Here is an 18,361-nt window from a genome sequence, read left to right on the forward strand (position 1 = left end):
ATTGCAGTAGTCCAGACGGGAGGTGATGAAGGCGTGGATGAGGGTTTCTGCAGCCGTGGAGGAGAGGGATGAGCGGAGACGGGCAATGTTTTTCAGGTGAAAGAAGGCTGACTTTGTGATCTGTTTAGTGTATTTGTCGAAGGAGAGGGTTTGGTAAAAGATGATGCCAAGATTCCGGATGTGAGGGGAGGTGGATACTGGGATACCGTCGATGTTGAGGGCAAAGTTATGGGTGGATTTTGTGAGCGTTTTTGGGCCAATGATGATTATTTCAGATTTATCACAGTTAAGCTTGAGGAAGTTGATTTGAAGCCAGGATTTTATTTCAGTGATGCAGTTTGTCAGGATAGAGTGGGTGTCGGTGGAGACGGACTTGGTGGAGATGAAAAGCTGGATGTCATCGGCGAAGCAGTGGAATTGGAGACCATGACGGCGGATTAAGTGACCGAGCGGGGACAGGTAAAGGATGAAGAGGAGGGGGCCAAGAACTGAACCTTGGGGGACACCTTGGGGGAGGGGAGCAGTGGGGGATTTGCAGTTATTGATGGAGATGAACTGGCATCTGTCAGAGAGGTATGATTTAATCCAAGAGAGGGCAGTGCCGGTAACGTTAAAGGTGGATTCAAGTCGGGTGAGGAGGATAGTGTGATCGATGGTGTCAAAGGCAGCGCTGAGGTCGAGGAGGACGAGAATGTTGAGGTTGCCAGCGTCAGAGGAGAGGAGAAGGTCGTTGGTGATTTTGAGGAGAGCAGTTTCAGTACTGTGGTTGGACCGGAATCCGGATTGGAATGTTTCATACAGGTTATTGGCAGAGAGATGATGTTTGAGTTGAGTGGCTACAGCACGTTCCAAAACTTTTGACAGAAAGGGTAGGTTGGAGATGGGTCTGAAGTTGTTTAGGGTGTTAGGGTTTAGACCAGGTTTTTTTAGAATGGGGGTAACAGCAGCAATTTTGAGGGAAGGTGGGACGATGCCTGTAGACAGGGAGGAGTTTATTGTTGCAATGATAAGTGGAGAGAGAGCAGGGAGGGAGGCTTTGACAAAGCTGGAGGGGATGGGGTCAAGAGTGCAGGTGGCAGTTTTCATTCCTATGAGGAGTTCAGAGAGGTCAGTAGGGGAGATTGGGGAGAACCGAGACAGGGGATGGCAGGACAAGGGGGGGCAGGTGGTTGGAGGGGGAGCAGGTGCGGCGGTGGTCAAGCTGTTGTAGATGTTGTCAATTTTGCGTTGGAAGAAAGAGAGGAAGGAGATGCAGTTGTCTACTGTGAATGACTGGGTGGTGGTGTTCAGGGGGCGGAGGAGTTTGTTTATTGTCGAGAAGAGTGCTTTTGGGTTTCCGGAGCCAGAGTGGATAATTTGAGAGTAGTAGGCAGAGCGGGCGCGGGAGAGGGCATCTTTGTAGTGTTGTAGGTGGTCCTTGTAGGCTTGGGAGTGAACTGTGAGACCCGTTTTATTGCGGAGTCTTTCAAGTTGGCGAGCACGAGTTTTCATCAGGTGGAGTTCAGGGGTAAACCAGGGAGCAGAATGGGTGAAAGAAACTGTTTTGGTTTTTACAGGCGCAAGCTGGTCAAGGCAGGAGGAGAGAGTGTGGTTGTAGTAGTCAGTGAGGTCGGAAGGGGTGTGGAGGTCAATGAAGGGAGAAGTGGACATTTTTTCAGAGAGGGTGGATGAGAATGAGGTAGGTGAAAGAGCGTTTAGCTTACGGAAGTTGATTGTGCGATAATGCCTTGGTGTTGGGGCGGGGATGTTGATGGTCAGAGTGATGGCTAAGTGGTCAGAGAGGGTGAGGTCGGAGCCATAGAGATGGTGCAAATTTAATCCAAATTATTACTCTGCAAACGCTTCATGATCGAATAACCACGAATATTGTTTTACTTGTGAATGCAGAAGAATAAAAGGCAACTTTAATTATAATCTGATCATGTGCTCCCCAGAAATTAAACTTGATGGAAAGCAAGCTAATGCCTATCTTATATATATATATATATATATATATATAAGGGTGGCCCTTAAACGGGGTGAAATTTTTCACATGTTAATTTGAATGTTCTCATGGCCTATTTGTGATCCATTTGGTATAGCAAAACTGTAGTCAAAATTTCATATAAGTCTGTTTATAGTTAGAGGTAGTCCAGTCACCTTCGGGAATCAAGATTTTATATCTTGTTACGGATCTCGGATGTCGGCGCTCCCCTTATCAAGGGGGGGGGGGGGGTTAATCCCCATGTCTTTTTGTCTGGCCGACCCGAGTCCTTAGGAGTTATAACGTTCCTTCCGGTCGGTGTTAAATAGGGTTGTTGGTCGAGTGTTAGTCCAATTACCTAAGTACTACCACCGGCCGTAAAGCAAGGAGATAACTCCCGCTCGAACCAGGGATACGATGGAATATGCTGAGCGGATAGCAATCCGCGATCCGAGCCTTTAACAATGTGACTAAACCCGATTCTAGTGGTTTCTAATCGTGCCACGTGTACCCAATGATAGAAGGGACGGATGCGATCGGATGGAGAGGAAACCAGAAGGTAGGAAGAACAAAGATGGGTTTATTACAAATGTACAGAAAGAAGAGGAAACGAAAGGGATGTACAAGAGAGGAAGAGGAAGAAGCAGCACACAGGGCAGTCTTATTCTAATACCCCAAGACAAACATACACACTCACACGGGGATTGTAGTTGGTAGATGGAAGGTCCAGGTAGACGGTCCGGTGATGGGGTCCAGGCTCCAGGTGAGGCTCCAGTCCAGTGGCGAAACCCGGCAGGCAGCTCCGCGTATCTTGGAATGTGACTGGACCTTATATATAGCGGGGGGGGAGGCTGGTGTCCTGCGTACGTAATATTTGTACGGTCGTGCTAAACGCACCCTCTCCAAGTTCTCTTATCAGCACCAGCGAGTGAGTCCTCTCCCAAATGTGCGCTCCGTATCAGTCTTTTGAAGCAACCAGCGCTCCCGACAAGTAGTCCGTTTTCAATGCACTCTCCCGACCAAGTCCGTGAAAGGGCTTTGCGTTCGCTCTTATATAACGCGAGCAAAGATCGCTCCCGCGCCTCAAAACCACACCCGTCGGCGTTCTCACCTCAGCCCTGGTTGGCTGGTGAGGGCTTACCAGCCACGCTTTTGACGGCTGGTTGACAGGCCACACCTTCTTCTTGGCATTCCGCCCCCTTTTTCCTCGGGCCTAACTGCATGGCTTATGGCGTCGTTTGAGCGAACGCTATGAGGCACCGACTGTAGGGGCGCGTAATGGCGTCGCTTGGAGAGGGAGGTCGCAAAATGGATGGAATTGGGACCTACTCTTATTTAATTGATGCAACGTAGATTCAACTATTGGAAACACGGCCTTATCTAAAACACATACTAATGAAATAACTGAAGTTCTATGGTGGCCTACGTGTTGCTTGGGGACTAACAAGGGGTTCAACCTTTAACCTTTTAATAATGGGATATTTACAAGCAAGTGTGGGTTCTAAAACCACAACACTGCACCCTCCCTTTTTCCAGGCCCGTCCCAAGCCGAAACAAAAGGGCTATCTTTTAAATTAGTGCGACACTTAGGTGTGGTTACCCTCTACTTTTAACCTCACCCTGAGTGCGACAGTTTTAACACTAGATATGTCCCACCTGCTGCGTTGCATCCTACCTAACTGACTCACGCCCACAATTAACCGAATTACGGAATGGTCTTCAAACTAATCATTTAAGCCGGTGGTGTGATACCGGCTTAAGCCGGTGGGGAGCATGTTATTTACAGTACACTACTAATTATTTACACTACAACCCAGGACCTGTCTTTTGTGGGAAAAAGAGAAGATGTTTTTGATAAGGGGAAATGCCATTGCCATGCACTGCACCGATACACCATACCATATGTACAATAAATGCACCATAATAAAGAAATGCACCACAATGAAAATGCATGAAAAGCACCAAAAATGAAAAGGCACAAAAACACTTTAAAATAATAAATGGTGTCTTCTTCTTCTCCGCTTCTCTGCTGGGCCTATGTTTCTGGCTGTCTTCTTGCTTGATGATATTCCCATTAATAAAAAGGGCACACACCACGTCCGCTTTTTATTATTTATATGGCCAGCAGGGCCAACTCAGGTGGTCCAATGCTGGGCATGGATGCCACTTAAAATAGTGGTCCGCAAGCCAGATACTGCTGGCAACAATGGTCGGTCCCAGCAGAGGTGCCAGGCCACAGAACGTGTGGTCCATAAGTGGTGCCAGGCCACAGAACGTGTGGTCCATATGGTGCATCAGTGCAGGCAGGAGGCAGCAAGGGTGCGGCGCACAATCAGCGGCACCTGCACACTCCCCTCGGGCACAAAAGAACATGGTCCATGAGTGGGGAAGGAAGACAAAGCAGAGGTTAGCAGGGGGCCACGGGCGCAAGGGTACACATCATACAAGGTAATGCAAGATGAGGGGCGTGGGAGAGCGAGCTGAGAAAGCTCGTCCCTAACCGTTCGTCACCCCCCCATGTCACCTACTCTACCCTTGACCCTACCCCGTATTTACACAATCTACAACTTTACAAATTCGTCACTAACGTCTGGTCCCCCATATCTCCCCTAATCCAAATTCGTCATCAATCCCTCCTAAGGAGGAAGAGATGGAATAACAAACAATGTCTCACCCATGTCAAGATGCATCTTTCATTCCAAACATTTGCAAAAACTGGTGTGGAGTTCTGTCACCTAGGTGAGTAGATGCGGATGGTGTGAAGAGATTTTCCTCCTAACTAACTTCTGAATGACATTAACTCTCTTTACTCTACTCGGGGTCTTGCCCTGCCAATCGATTGGCCATCTTTAAACTATGCGGTTCTAAAAACCAATTCCCATTGCACATAGTGTGGGACTCTCCCAATTTGGGGTCTCACTCCCCCGATTTTTCTCCCTGTGCCCTCGCACAATTTCAGGGCTGGGTCGTGTGGCTCACCAGCAGGTCCGCTCACCTACACACCTCCGCCACTGTAGTTGCCACCCGAGCTTACCTAGCTCCTCACCCTAACCGGGGGGAAGGCCCCCTGGCTCCCTTACCCCACTAATGCCCCCTCTGGCATTGGGCTACCCGGGTCCTCTCTCGGGATCCACGGGCCCCACTGAACTCTACTACCTGGCTCCCAGAGCCTACCTGTTGCCTCACCTGGCCGACAGACTACCAGTGGCGGAGTGACCATTTAACCATTCTCACAAACAGGCCACACGCCCAGCCATTTCACTTTACTCATGCACCAAACCAAGCAATACCTTGCTACTTTCAGCACCACAGATGTCAATATCCAACCAAATTTACCTACTCCCTCTACCTACTTTTAAACTACCCTCCCCGGGTATTCGTGAAGGGGTCCATCCGTACCCCATCCACTCCTTCGCACCATACACTCCACTCCACATATTCCACACTACTCACTCCACACCATTCATTCCACACACCTGTACTTCACTTGCACATCATGCAGGTCAATCACTCAACACACACCCACATCCCTCTCGAGCATTGCCTCATTTCACCAGCACTACCAAGAACGTACATTCGCAATGCCTCATTTCATCACCCTCACCACAAAGATTCTCATGCACACAGCATCATCTGGCTATCTATCTCCCCTAATATTAGTGCTCTCCCTGTCATCCCTTATACTACGCACATCTCCCGTTATTATAAACTACCTACTCTACTCTACGTCCCCACTACAGGTACAATGTCACTACTTAAATCTTGGTCACCTATAGTCATCTCTAGGTCCTAACATTATCCAAGCCCTCCTGGGCTAGTTTGTACTGCCATCCCATAAACGTATAGCTCCTTTGCCCAAATTGTGAGGGATGGTAGAGCTACCATCCATCACGACTGCTACCAAATGTCCATTAAACTTGAGCCTCTAGGCGCGGGAAATACATTCTCATCACAGCTCGGCTTTGAAAAGCCGAGCCATGTATACGGTGGTCTGTCTCCTGTAGGTTGGGTCCGTCTGGCATTCGGATTCAGGGGAGGAGGTTTTGTCGGGCCAAGGCTCCAGGCACCATCTCGGTGCAACGCTTTGCGCTTCCAAGCGCGATGGCCCAGCCTTCCCCGGCCTGAGCACCGCCACCGCAAGGGGGCACCGCTCCGAACCCTCCTACCTCCCCTCGAACCGGGCCGGTCGCCTTGCCTGGCAAAACACGGCACTGACCGTGCAGGGCGGGGCCCGGCCCGGATCGTGCACGGCGCTCCTTGCGAGATCGCCGCGGCAATGATCCCTGCCGGTTCCCGCTGCACACCAAGCCCGTCATGTACCGAGGCTTCGCGTCGGCTATACGTCGTCCTAACCGCTGCCCCCTAGGTCTGGGTCGATGCTTGAGTCGCATTCTCACATTCACACGCGTTCCTTTCTTCACTCACAACTCCCATACACTCCGTGCACTCTACTACTGCACTCTCTCGTGCACACTCGTCCGCTCCACACTCAGGTGCACACCACTCGCTGCTCGCACACTCCATAACACACCTTCCTTCCGTTACGTACTCCGTAACACTCGTGGGTGTGCACTCTGTTGCACACCCAATCAGCGCACCCTTACCCACGGGTGTGCACTCTTTTGCACACCCAATAACGCGCTCTGGTGTGCTCTCCCGCACACGCTCCTCATCCATCTCACTCTCTGTGTCGCACTTCTCACACTCGGTTTCACACATACACTCCGTCGTGCATTCGCTTTCACTCTCTGTTTCGCATTCATCACACATACCCTCCGATGTGCATTCACTCTCGCACTCGGTAACACATTCACGCTCCGGCGCCGTCCGCACACATGCGCCATTCCCTTTCATACACATCTCCACGGACCTTCCACAAGCGCCCGGGTGACGTCTGGATCCCAAGGGCGCGAAAAATGTTTTCGCGCCAAACCTTTTCGCGCCATATACAGCCCGGCTTACCTTTGGGATCCTTTTCTCCACATGCACCAGCTGCAAATTTTCATTCGGGTTAACAAGTACGGCATCATGATGTAACCACAGACTTTGTACACATTCCATTTCTTCCTTCAACGAGTGCTTTTCTAAGTCCGCCGTCTCTTCCGCCCCAATTTCTACTATTTCTTTGATTTTAATTTCTTTTTCCTTGTTAAGCTCGACGATCGCTGGCGCTAATAAAATAAAATTCTCTACTTCGGCGGTCGCCGGCTTCCCCATACCCCATGTCACGATTTCTACCCCGGTCCACCCGGCTGTGCTTTGCTCTAACTCGCTTTTCCCGCGCCCCTCAAGCCGTGCTACCCCGTCATGTACAAATGCGACCTCCTCGCTCAACATGCAATCAATGTCTTTCCCCGTTTTTTTCATATCTCTCTTTGGCTCCGCCATCATTTCTTTTAGTTCATTAGTCATTTGAACACCCATTTTGTTAATTTCCCTGGTGGATATGATCCCCTGGGCACACATTTTGTTTTCTTCATCCCACTGGGTCAAAAATGTCATCAATTGTGCAAAAAATGGATCCCAGGCAGTTGGCAACGGGGCTCGACCCTCACCGCCATGTGCGAGGCGCCGCCATTTTGTGCGCCTGCAACCCCCACTACCTTTTAATGAGGGAGATAACTCCCTCATTCCTTTCCTCTTCCATCTCTCCCAATTCTTCCCTGGGGCCCTGGGTTGACTCTAACCCTTCCTCTACCCCCTCATTTTCCCCCAACGGCATCCGATAGCCTTTGTTATCCATGGCACGATTAAAAATTTCGATGTTAATAAAAATTTCGTCCGCTCGTAATTTTGACCAAATTTTTTCACAGAATATAAAAAATTTGGTTTGGGTCCAAATCCCACTCCTGACACCAATTGTGACGGATCTCGGACGTCGGCGCTCCCCTTATCAAGGGGGGGGGGGTTAATCCCCTTGTCTTTTTGTCTGGCCGACCCGAGTCCTTAGAAGTTATAATGTTCCTTCCGGTCGGTGGTAAATAGGGTTGTTGGTCGAGTCTTAGTCCAATTACCTAAGTACTACCACCGGCCGTAAAGCAAAGAGATAACTCCCGCTCGAACCACGGATACGATGGAATATGCCGAGCGGATAGCAATCCGCGATCCGAGCCGTTAACAATGTGACTAAACCTGATTCTAGCAGTTTCTAATCGTGCCACGTGTACCCAATGATGGAAGGGATGGATGCGATCGGATGGAGAGGAAACCAGAAGGTAGGAAGAACAAAGATGGGTTTATTACAAATGTACAGAAAGAAGAGGAAATGAAAGGGATGTACAAGAGAGGAAGAGGCAGAAGCAGCACACAGGGCAGTCTTATTCTAATACCCCAAGACAAACATACACACTCACACGGGGATTGTAGTTGTTAGATGGAAGGTCCAGGTAGAGGGTCCGGGGATGGGGTCCAGGCTCCAGGTGAGGCTCCATTCCAGCGGCGAAGCAGCTCCACGTATCTTGGAATGCGACCGGACCTTATATATAGCAGGGGGGGGGGGGGGATGCTGGTGTCCTGCGTACGTAATATTTGTACGGTCGTGCTAAACGCACCCTCTCCAAGTTCTCTTATCAGCGCCAGCGAGTGAGTCCTCTCCCAAATGTGCGCTCCGCATCAGTCTTTTGAAGCAACCAGCGCTCCCGACAAGTAGTCCGTTTTCAATGCACTCTCCCGACCAAGTCTGTGAAAGGGCTTTGCGTTCGTGCTTATATAACGCGAGCAAAGATCGCTCTGCGCGCCTCAAAACCACGCCCGTCGGCGATTTCACCTCAGCCCTGGTTGGCTGGTGAGGGCTTACCAGCCACGCCTTTGACGGCTGGTTGACAGGCCACACCTTCTTCTTGGCGTTCTGCCCCCTTTTTCCTCGGGCCTAACCGCATGGCTTATGGCGTCGTTTGAGCGAACGCTATGAGGCACCGACTGTAGGGGCGCGTAATGGCGTCGCTTGGAGAGGGAGGTCGCAAAATGGACGGAATTGGGACCTACTCTTATTTAATTGATGCAACGCAGATTAAACTATTGGAAACACGGCCTTATCTAAAACACATACTAATGAAATAACTGAAGTTCTATGGTGGCCTACGTGTTGCTTGTGGACTAACTAGGGGTGCAACCTTTAACCTTTTAATAATGGGATATTTACAAGCAAGTGTGGGTTCTAAAACCACAACAATATATTTTATTTTTTTTATATTTTATATTTCTAGTCCATAGATGTGATAATTATTCATAAGCATGTTTTATCAAACGGTGTTTATTTATTTCTGTGATACATACTGTATTATCTGTGATATGTGTTTTTAGTGTTACGTGACCTCAATCACATGGCCTATAGGGGGAAATGTTCAAGGGTGCTGGACTACCTCTACATATTTATGAATGTAGCCGACGTTTGGCCTGATTTGTGTTTAGGGCAAATGGACCAGTTGTAGAAGGTGAGAGCGTAACATTCCAAACTTTCAAAAATAAGGGCCACCCTAATATATATATTGCTACGGTTTTGAGATTGGCACATATTGGTCATTAAAGGTTGTTGCAATATATTGTTGCGGTTCTCTCACCGGCCTTCTTCCCCTTATCAAGGGGGGATTAATCCCCTTGTCTTTACTGGCCTGGCGGAACCGAGACTTATTACGTCCTTTCCAGGCGAGCGCAAAATAGGGGTTCAGGACCAAATTCTCGCTCGTACCTAAGTACTCGCGCCGCCACGGAAACGAGGTAGCAAGCCTCGCATGAACCACGTGAGGTTGGAGTACGCCGAGTGGTTTCCATACACGTGATCCGCGCAATCTCAATTAATGGACCCCAATTTAAGCGGTTCCATTCGTGCCACGCTTAGTCAAATGGAGAAATCACGGGAGCAATCGAATGAAGAAGAAAGGAAGAACAGATGGATTTAATGATTCCCACACGTATTTACAGTTCAGGATGAAGAGACACAGAGCAAGCTTAGACAGTCTTACTTATCCCTGGACAACGGGCCCGTCTCACTCACACTCGCACAGGGGATTGCAGATGCCGATGTTCACCAAGGCGCCGATGTGGTCGTCCAGGCTCGGCCTCGTCCAGCTCTCCGTGGTCCACGTGCGTCCCGCGAAGATGGTGATCGGCGAAAACTGGGACTCGTAGCGCGTCTCTCGAACAAAGGCGATATCAGGCGGAATGGCAAGGGGCGGACTTTTATGGCAAAAGGAGGCTTTTACGGCAAAGAGCAGTTACTCAGCCGTTCTTAGGCAAGTGCGGCAAGGCGCATCAAGCTCATCAAACACCGCGCATTCCGGTTGTAAGTTCAACACGAGTCCTTTCGCTATTCCTCTCCCCTGCGAGCCCTTTGTTCCTTTCTCTCTCGCAGTAAGTCCTCCGCTTCAGTCCTTTATCTCTCTGCTGCAGTCCTGTCGAGGGCTTTGTGCAGTGGGTTATATCGGCAAGCCCCGCGAACCTTCTGGAACTCACCAAACTCTTCTCACCACGCCCTCTGACGCCACCACCTCTGAGCCCTGATTGGCGGCTCATGCTTACCGTCATCGCCTCTGCCGCCCCGCCTCGACCCTCCTCCGCCGCCCTCGTGTTAACTCGCCCAAAATGAACTAACGTTAACAAACTGTATTGAGGTTACGGACGTAGGGTGATCGGTGGCAGTCGGGCCTATTTTCCTGGCTTTACACAATGCAGAATTAACACTGGAAAGGACCTACTCTCACACATACTAAGAAATAACTATACTACAAATGAGGCTACATGTTGCTTGCGTGACTATCTATGGGGGACAACCTTTAACCTTTATTGAGCTCACTGTACACATCTCAAAACCGTAGCACTGCCCCCCTCCCTCATCAGACTCATCCCCGAGTCGAACCTACACAAGTGGGAACGACCGGTTTTGAGCAAGAGTTGGGACTAAACTTACAATTACATGTGACACTTAGATGTGGTTCCCCCTAACATTTACTCTAACCCGTGTATGCGACAGTTTTACAACACTAAATATGTCCCACCTACTGCGTTGTGTAACTAACTCTAACAGACCCACGCCCACAGCTAACCGAATTGCGGAATTATCTTCAAACTACACATAAAGCCGGTGGGCAGCATCTATTATTTACAAGCACAAAACCTACATATTTACAGTTCTATAACCCAGGACCTGTTCTTTGTGGAAAGAAGATTGGAGGGGAGGGAAAGCACATCACAGCACCAATACACAAAACACATTTCACAAAGTTCACATTTGCTGCTGGTGTCTGGCATCTTCTGTCTTCCTGCATCTTCTTGCTTCCTGCATGTCGCATCTTCTGTATGCAATAAAGCTTATAGTTCTTCTTTTCTGGCACACCAAGAATAAAATGTACAAAAACCAGTGTTCGTTTTATTAATTCCTGGCCAAGCAGGGCCAACCTTATGTGGTCCAACTGCGTGACATTGCCGCCACTCAAAATACGTGGTCTGAAAATGCAAGGTAAGTTTGCAGCAAAGTGTAAAGCCACCAAACGTGTGGTCCATAATGTGTAATGTGATGATGTGCAGCAAAGTGTCTATGGCAACAAGTGCTGCACATGGGCAGCAAAGTTATAACCAAGAATACGGCAGCAAAGTGCCACGCAGTTCAGCTGCACAGGTGTAGCAAAGTGCAGCCGGGGGTGCTGCACAGTTCGATGTTGCTGCACAACTCCTCCTCCTCCAAAGTGGGTCCATGGGTGGGGAGGAGAGACAAAGCACAGTCAGCAAAGCAGAAAGGGCGCAAAGGTACACATCAAAACAAGGTAATGCAGCATGAGGGGCGCGGGAGAGCGAGCAGAGCAAGCTCGTCCCTAACCGTCCGTGCCCCCAAACGTCAGCTTACACTACCCTTGCCCTTCCCTGTATTTACAAATTCGCCACTACGTCCTGTCTCCCATATCCCCCTCTAGTTCCAAATTCGTCTTCCAATCCCTCCCAGGAAGGAAGAGATGGAACAACACATTGTCTCATCATGTCGAGATGCGTCTCACTTACTCAAATCAATCACTTGGTGCTGGTGCGGAGCTTTGTCACCTTGGTGAATGGATGTGGATGGCGTGAAGGGACTTCCTCAAATCCTAACTACTCTACTGACATTAACTCCTTTACACTACCCGGGGTCATACCCTGCCAATTGGCCTCTTTAAACTATGTGGTTCTAAAAACCTGATTCCCATTGACCACCTGGTGCCTTCCAAATTTGAGTCTCACTCCCCAATTTTTCACACTGTGCCTTTGCACAATTTCGGGGCTGGGTCGTGTGGCTCCACTAGCAGGTCCAACTACCTGAGCACCTCCGCCACTGAAGTCGCCACCCGAGCTTACCTTGCTCCTTGCGACTACCTAAATTGGGGAAGGCCCCACCTGCCTCTCTCACCCCCTGATGCCCTCTCTGGCATTGGGCTACCGAGGTCCTTTCCTAGGATCCTCGGGCCCCACTGAACACTACTCATAACTCTAACCTGGCTTTTCGGGGCTGGGTCATGTGGCTCCACTAGCAGGTCCAACTACCTGAGCACCTCCGCCACTGAAGTCGCCACCCGAGCTTACCTTGCTCCTTGCGACTACCTAAATTGGGGAAGGCCCCACCTGGCTCTCTCACCCCCTGATGCCCTCTCTGGCATTGGGCTACCGAGGTCCTTTCCTAGGATCCTTGGGCCCCACTGAACACTACTCATAACTCTAACCTGGCTCCTGGAGCCTACCTGCGGCCTCACCTGGCCGACAGACTACCAGTGGCGGAGTGCTCCAATAACCATACGCGCCAACAAAGCCCACACGCCCAGCCATTTCATAGACTCATGCACCCAACCAAGCACTTCTTGCTACTTCCCGCACCACAGGTGTCAATATCCAAACAATTAACCTAAGCCCTCTACCTGGCTTTAAACTACCCGCCCCAGGTATTCGTGAAGGGGTCCATCTCCCCCCCATTCACTCCTTCGCACCATGCATTCCACACCTTCTATCTCCCACCAAGCATTCCACACCAAATATTCTCACACACACCAAGTTCTCTTGCACACCTCTTGTGCTCACACACCTGTTCCCCACTTGCACACCATGCAAGTCAATTCACACCCCTCAAACACAATTCCATTTGTCTCCATACACAATTCGTCACACACACAGCATCCTCTAGCTGACTACTTCCCTGAAAACTCGTGCTTCCCCATCTTCCCTTACACTAAGCACTTCCCTCGTCATTAACAACCTTCTAATCTCTCTAAATCCCCTCTGCCTGTACAAAAGTCACTACTTAAATCTTGTCCCTATACTGTCATCTATTTTCTAAATCCCTAGCAATTAACCTAGCCCGCCCTCAGCTAGCTTTCACTGCCATCCACATAATCTAATGCTCATGAGCCCCAAAGTGAGGAATGGGGAAAGCACCACTCCCCCACGCCGGGTACCATTCACCAACACTATCGCTATCCATCCACTCCACTTGAGCCTCTCGGTGCGGAAGTACATTTTTACAGCTCGGCTTCAAAAAGCCGAGCGATGCATGCGGGTGGTTGGTCACCTGTAGGTTGGGTCCGTCTGGCATTTTCGATCCAGGGGAGGAGGCATGCTTGGGCCAAGGTTCAAGGCGCCATCTCTGCGCGAGGCCTTGCGGTCCCATGCACGATGGCCCAACCGCCCACGGTCGGAGCACCGCACCCGCCAGGGTTCCTATGCACTGCCACATCTTTTAAGTTAAAAACCCCAAACTCGGGGTAGAAACACAACTTTATGTGGGGGGTAACAATAGGCTATGTGGCTATGGCCGAATTGTTTCTCTCTGACCTAACAACAACAAGCGCCAATGTCTCTGTCTTTTGATTAAAGCCATCAGTGAAGTGACAGCTACTTTTGCTAGTTTTATATACAAACCCTTAAGCAGTGGTCAACATAAGATGTATGATTTACACAAGCAAACGTCCTGTAAGCTGTGCAATAGATATGGATGAGGTAGAAAGGGAGAGAGAGATTATACAAAGATTGATGAATTTTTCTCTGGTATTGCTATTCTCAATCAAGGTCACAAAATAGGGTATAAATAGTTCCTTTTCTACAGCTTTGTTCCATCACAGAATTACCGGGCTTTCGTCTGTTGATATTCCATTTCTATCTCATCCATTTTAACGTTGTTTCACCTCCTCACTGCTTGGAGACCGTTTCTACAGCTGCATATTTCATCCTCGTGACTTATCAATGAAATGTTGAACCTTATTTGTTATGAGCACCCTCAGAGGGTTGTGGTGGTGGCCCTCCTTAAGAGACCCCCACGGTTTCTAAGCTTGCATGGCAAGTTTGTTCGAAAATGGCCAAAATAAATGAGCCATAATTGCTCAGAAGAATGGTGGAGCCACCAATGTGAATAATGATTGTGGTATATTTAGGAATGAATGATCTATATTAAAGTAGATCTGCGTGTGAACTCACATACACACAAGGAGAAACACACACTGACAAAGACTGATTATACAACTGTCTCTCCATTCAGGAGGGCGAGCTTAACAAAGGGTTCCAACAATCGTAGAATGAACGACAAAGGACAATGTTTATTCTCTCAGAATGAAAACAATTAAATGAATTCTGATTTTTTTTAATTAATGGAAAACATTTGTATTTCTTTTTAATCATTCAAAAAACATTTCATGCAAAAGAAACATTTTTTAAATGAAAAATAATAAATAAATTTACAAACGTTGTGCAGCATGCGCAGCACATGCCAGTTTCCTTAATTAAACAAAATTTGTACAATTTATTTCTTTTATAAAAATTTAGTGGCAGAAAAATATATATTTCATTAAAAAATGTATTAGATGAATTTTTTATAACATATTTATATATTTTAATATTTAATAAAAAAATTGTTAACCCACACGTAAAGCGAAAAGCGGAGTTAAAGGTTTTCCCTCTAACCCGTGGCAAATGCCCCATTGTTGGTTTGTTTCATCACTTCATCTGTGTTCTAGCTATTCTACTCTATTTCCTGTTCTAGATCTCCCATGAGCCTCACCTTTGTATACAAAAAAAATAATTGAATGTTAGAAACAAAATATTATCTGTCCAATGAGAGGTAATCATGCGTCTACAAGGACAGGTTGTTAATCTGGTCTTGCTAGACCTGTCATATGTTACAGTACAACATGAAAAACCTGAGATTTGTTTGGTAGAGACTTTTTGGTGAAAACCACAAGGTAGATATTTAAAACAGCACAGAAACACATGTGAATATGAAATTCAGAAGAATGTTGAAATCTCTGAGGGTCCCATCTGACGTCAGTGAGTTGAAGAAAACCTTATTGCAGTTACTTTGTAGAACACCATCTTCGTTTCACAATAAAATGTAAACATATCCAATTTTTGTTAAGATTGCAAAGGAGAAAAGTCGAAATTCACCAATGTCAGGAATAAATCTCATCAGGTGGTTCTTCATATTCTGATGAAATGAGTGAAACAACCAATGGAGTGAAAAAGATTATTATGAATGTATCAACAAGAATTGAGCTGGAGGGCTGGGAGGATGGCCGAGACATAGAGGAACGCACACTCGCCTCCAAGCTATCAAGCTTGGGTTTGAATCCCGACCCAACTATAAACTGTCATCCTGGTGCGTCCCATCTACCGGCATTAGTTGGTGGACGTCAAAAGATTCCAGTGTCCTTTGTGAAGAGTAGGCAAGTTTTCACTGGAACCATGGCCAAATTACAAATCCCCATCCAAACTACTGCTGGGATGGCAATGGCAAACCACCCAGTATAACCTTCTTTTTTTTTTCTTTTCTTTTTTTATACTGAATCGAGGCTCGTGAAAGAGCTGACAACCGCGAGGGAAAGACAGTACAGGGGGACCGCGAGGGAAAGACAGCACAGGGGGACCGCGAGGGAAAGACAGCACAGGGGGACCACGAGGGAAAGACAGCACAGGGGGACCACGAGGGAAAGACAGCACAGGGGGACCGCGAGGGAAAGACAGCACACTCTTGCCAATAAACAGCACCAATGCTCTGTTAAAGAGTGCATCCGAATTGAGAGGGGTGCATAAAAGTACAGGAATGTAAAGTCATTTAGAGATGGAAGAAGAACCACCAACTGGGCTAGGCCTCAGGTCTCCAGCTGTTCCAAACACATTGAAGGATACAGGAAAGGCGCAATGCACACAGTAAAAGCAAAACAACAAACTCGTGCAAAAAACAGATGTGTGTGACAAATATTTTGAAATCTGCAAAACATCAGAGCAACTGAGTGAGTGAGATAAGGAAGTGGGGGATTTTCCTTTTTATGTCATTGATACTCCCCGAAAAGATGAAACAACCGAGGGGGTAAAGAGTGGCTACGAAGAGACTTCAGAAAGAGAAAACTTTATTAATACTTCATTAAAGGTACGTACGTGTTTCAGGTACGTGAGTGATTGCCTGATATTTCGTTTAAACTTCATCATGTCATCGTCACATTTATAAAGTAAAAGTCTGAAAAAGAAGAAGCAAGATGTTCTGTGTTTACATTTGGGTACAAAATTGCTGAGTATGGTTGAAGTAGCTGCACATTGCAATGTTGGGAGTTAATGTGTGTTGTTGTTGTCGGGGGTTAAATGCTTCAGACACCGAGATCCACTTTAGTCTCATCCACAACTACAGAATTTGCTTCACGACTTCGACATCATGCTCGTCTACTCTTCCTTCATTATCCTCTCTGGAATTGTTTTATCCGGTAAGTTATTGCTATCTGTCTTTCTCTTAAAAAAGAAATGGTTTTTCAAGCTGTTCCCAAATGATGAATTCCACCTTCGTCTCATCCACTGGTAGAATACAATGTTCTTCATTTACTCCTATTTATAATTTTAAATTTCATAATTTTTGTTTTTCGCCCTCTTGTGTCCCATAAAGGACATGTACAATTAGGAATGACTTTTCAAAGAATGACTGCTCAAACGAAGTACAAACTGAGTATGAAACCTCAAATATATTATCGCAAGCATATTGTTATGATCTAAGATTCTAAGAAGACATATTGCATCCTATCCGAGGGATGCTTTGATAGTCATGATTTCAGGTTAAGCAGTGAGGAAATAGAACACTAATCCCCAACAATTTTTTTCCTTGTCCAATTTTTATATTCAAAAGCCAATCTAGTGGTGTTTCTGAAGATGTCATCACTGACGTACTGGGGTAATCTGCTCTATTAAAGTTAATGTTTAATTAATAACCTACAACATACATGTAGTGGAGATATTTCCCAGCATTACACCGTCTTGAAATGATTATACGAAGAATATAATTTACTAATCGAAGGGTTTTCTCCCGTTTCACATGTGAAATTTTAAGAAGTTTATTTACAAGTGTACATGATTATGATCAGAGGGATGATCATGAATGCTTGCAAGGGATATTTACTTGTGTAATTACCTGATCTTTCAGGAGGCAATAAAGCATTGAAAACAATAATTTAACAAAGCAACTGCATCAGATCATGGTACAAAGTATAAACTCCATTACTTGCTGACTAATATCAGACACTGTAGCTCTATTTTGTATTAACCTATCCGACCCACATTGAATCAAACTTGAGGTAAGGTGACAAACTTAAAATTTATAATCGTAACAAAATTTAAAGGCAGTACAACACATGTACAAGCATTACTACAAAAAAAAAAAACATGACAAAAGGAATAAAACTATGTATCACTGAGAATGCTAGTACCATAGCTTCTGTCGCAGCTAATTGCAGAAATACACGATGTACGTGCATCTTACTATAATTCACCAAATGCCCGTCTGTCCATTCCCAGGTACCGCAAAAACGGCTAAATCGGGGTGAGACGGGGTGAGAGAAGACGGCAAGGGATAGCTGTTGCCATAAAAATGGATAGGCGAAAAGCCTATCGTGAAGTGTAAAGTGATAGTGACTTTCGCAGCACTTTCATCCGCAGCTCAATGGAATACTGCTCTCCCCTCTGGGCTGGTGCTCCTGCCTCACACCTAGCTCGTCTTCATGCTGTTGAAACCAAAGCATTCAGAATCATTGGAATCTCCCGCGATGACGCTATCTCCGAGGGCCTTTCACTTACTCACCGCAGGCAGGTTGGTGGCCTTTCCGTCTTCTACCGACTCCTCTCCGGCCTTGCTCCCCCAGCTCTCTCTGGGCTCTGTCCCCCAAATATTCCTACAGGTCGCACAAGATCTACCTGCAACCCTCTTATGGTTAAACTGCCAAAATCAAGACTCTCTGCTCACCTTCACTCCTTCATTCCTCTTTTCTCCCGCCTCTGGAACAAACTCCCTCACTCTCTTCAATCCCACTCCTCCCTCCAGGTCTTTAAAACGGCTGTTCACCACCATCTCTTATCTTCCCCAATCCAAAACCTTGATCTTTTCTACCCCCGCTAATTTCACCCCAAATTCACTTTTTGAGG

At 47.2% G+C, this 18,361-nt stretch overlaps 1 protein-coding gene across 1 annotated transcript in view; it reads left to right on the forward strand.

Moving 5' to 3' along the window:
- The first annotated feature begins 16,304 nt into the window (after positions 1–16,304).
- LOC137426980 (hemicentin-2) overlaps positions 16,305–18,361 on the forward strand; it is an 86,561-nt gene continuing 84,504 nt past the window's right edge. Inside the window, exons 1-2 of the mRNA XM_078778792.1 lie at positions 16,305–16,331; positions 16,587–16,659. Coding sequence (XP_078634918.1) covers positions 16,611–16,659 — 49 coding nt within the window. The 5' untranslated portion in view covers positions 16,305–16,331; positions 16,587–16,610. The remainder of the gene's footprint in view (positions 16,332–16,586; positions 16,660–18,361) is intronic.

The sequence above is a fragment of the Myxine glutinosa genome, chromosome 5 (genome assembly GCF_964187855.1).
Source record: "Myxine glutinosa chromosome 5, kmMyxGlut1.1, whole genome shotgun sequence".
NCBI lineage: Eukaryota > Metazoa > Chordata > Myxini > Myxiniformes > Myxinidae > Myxine > Myxine glutinosa.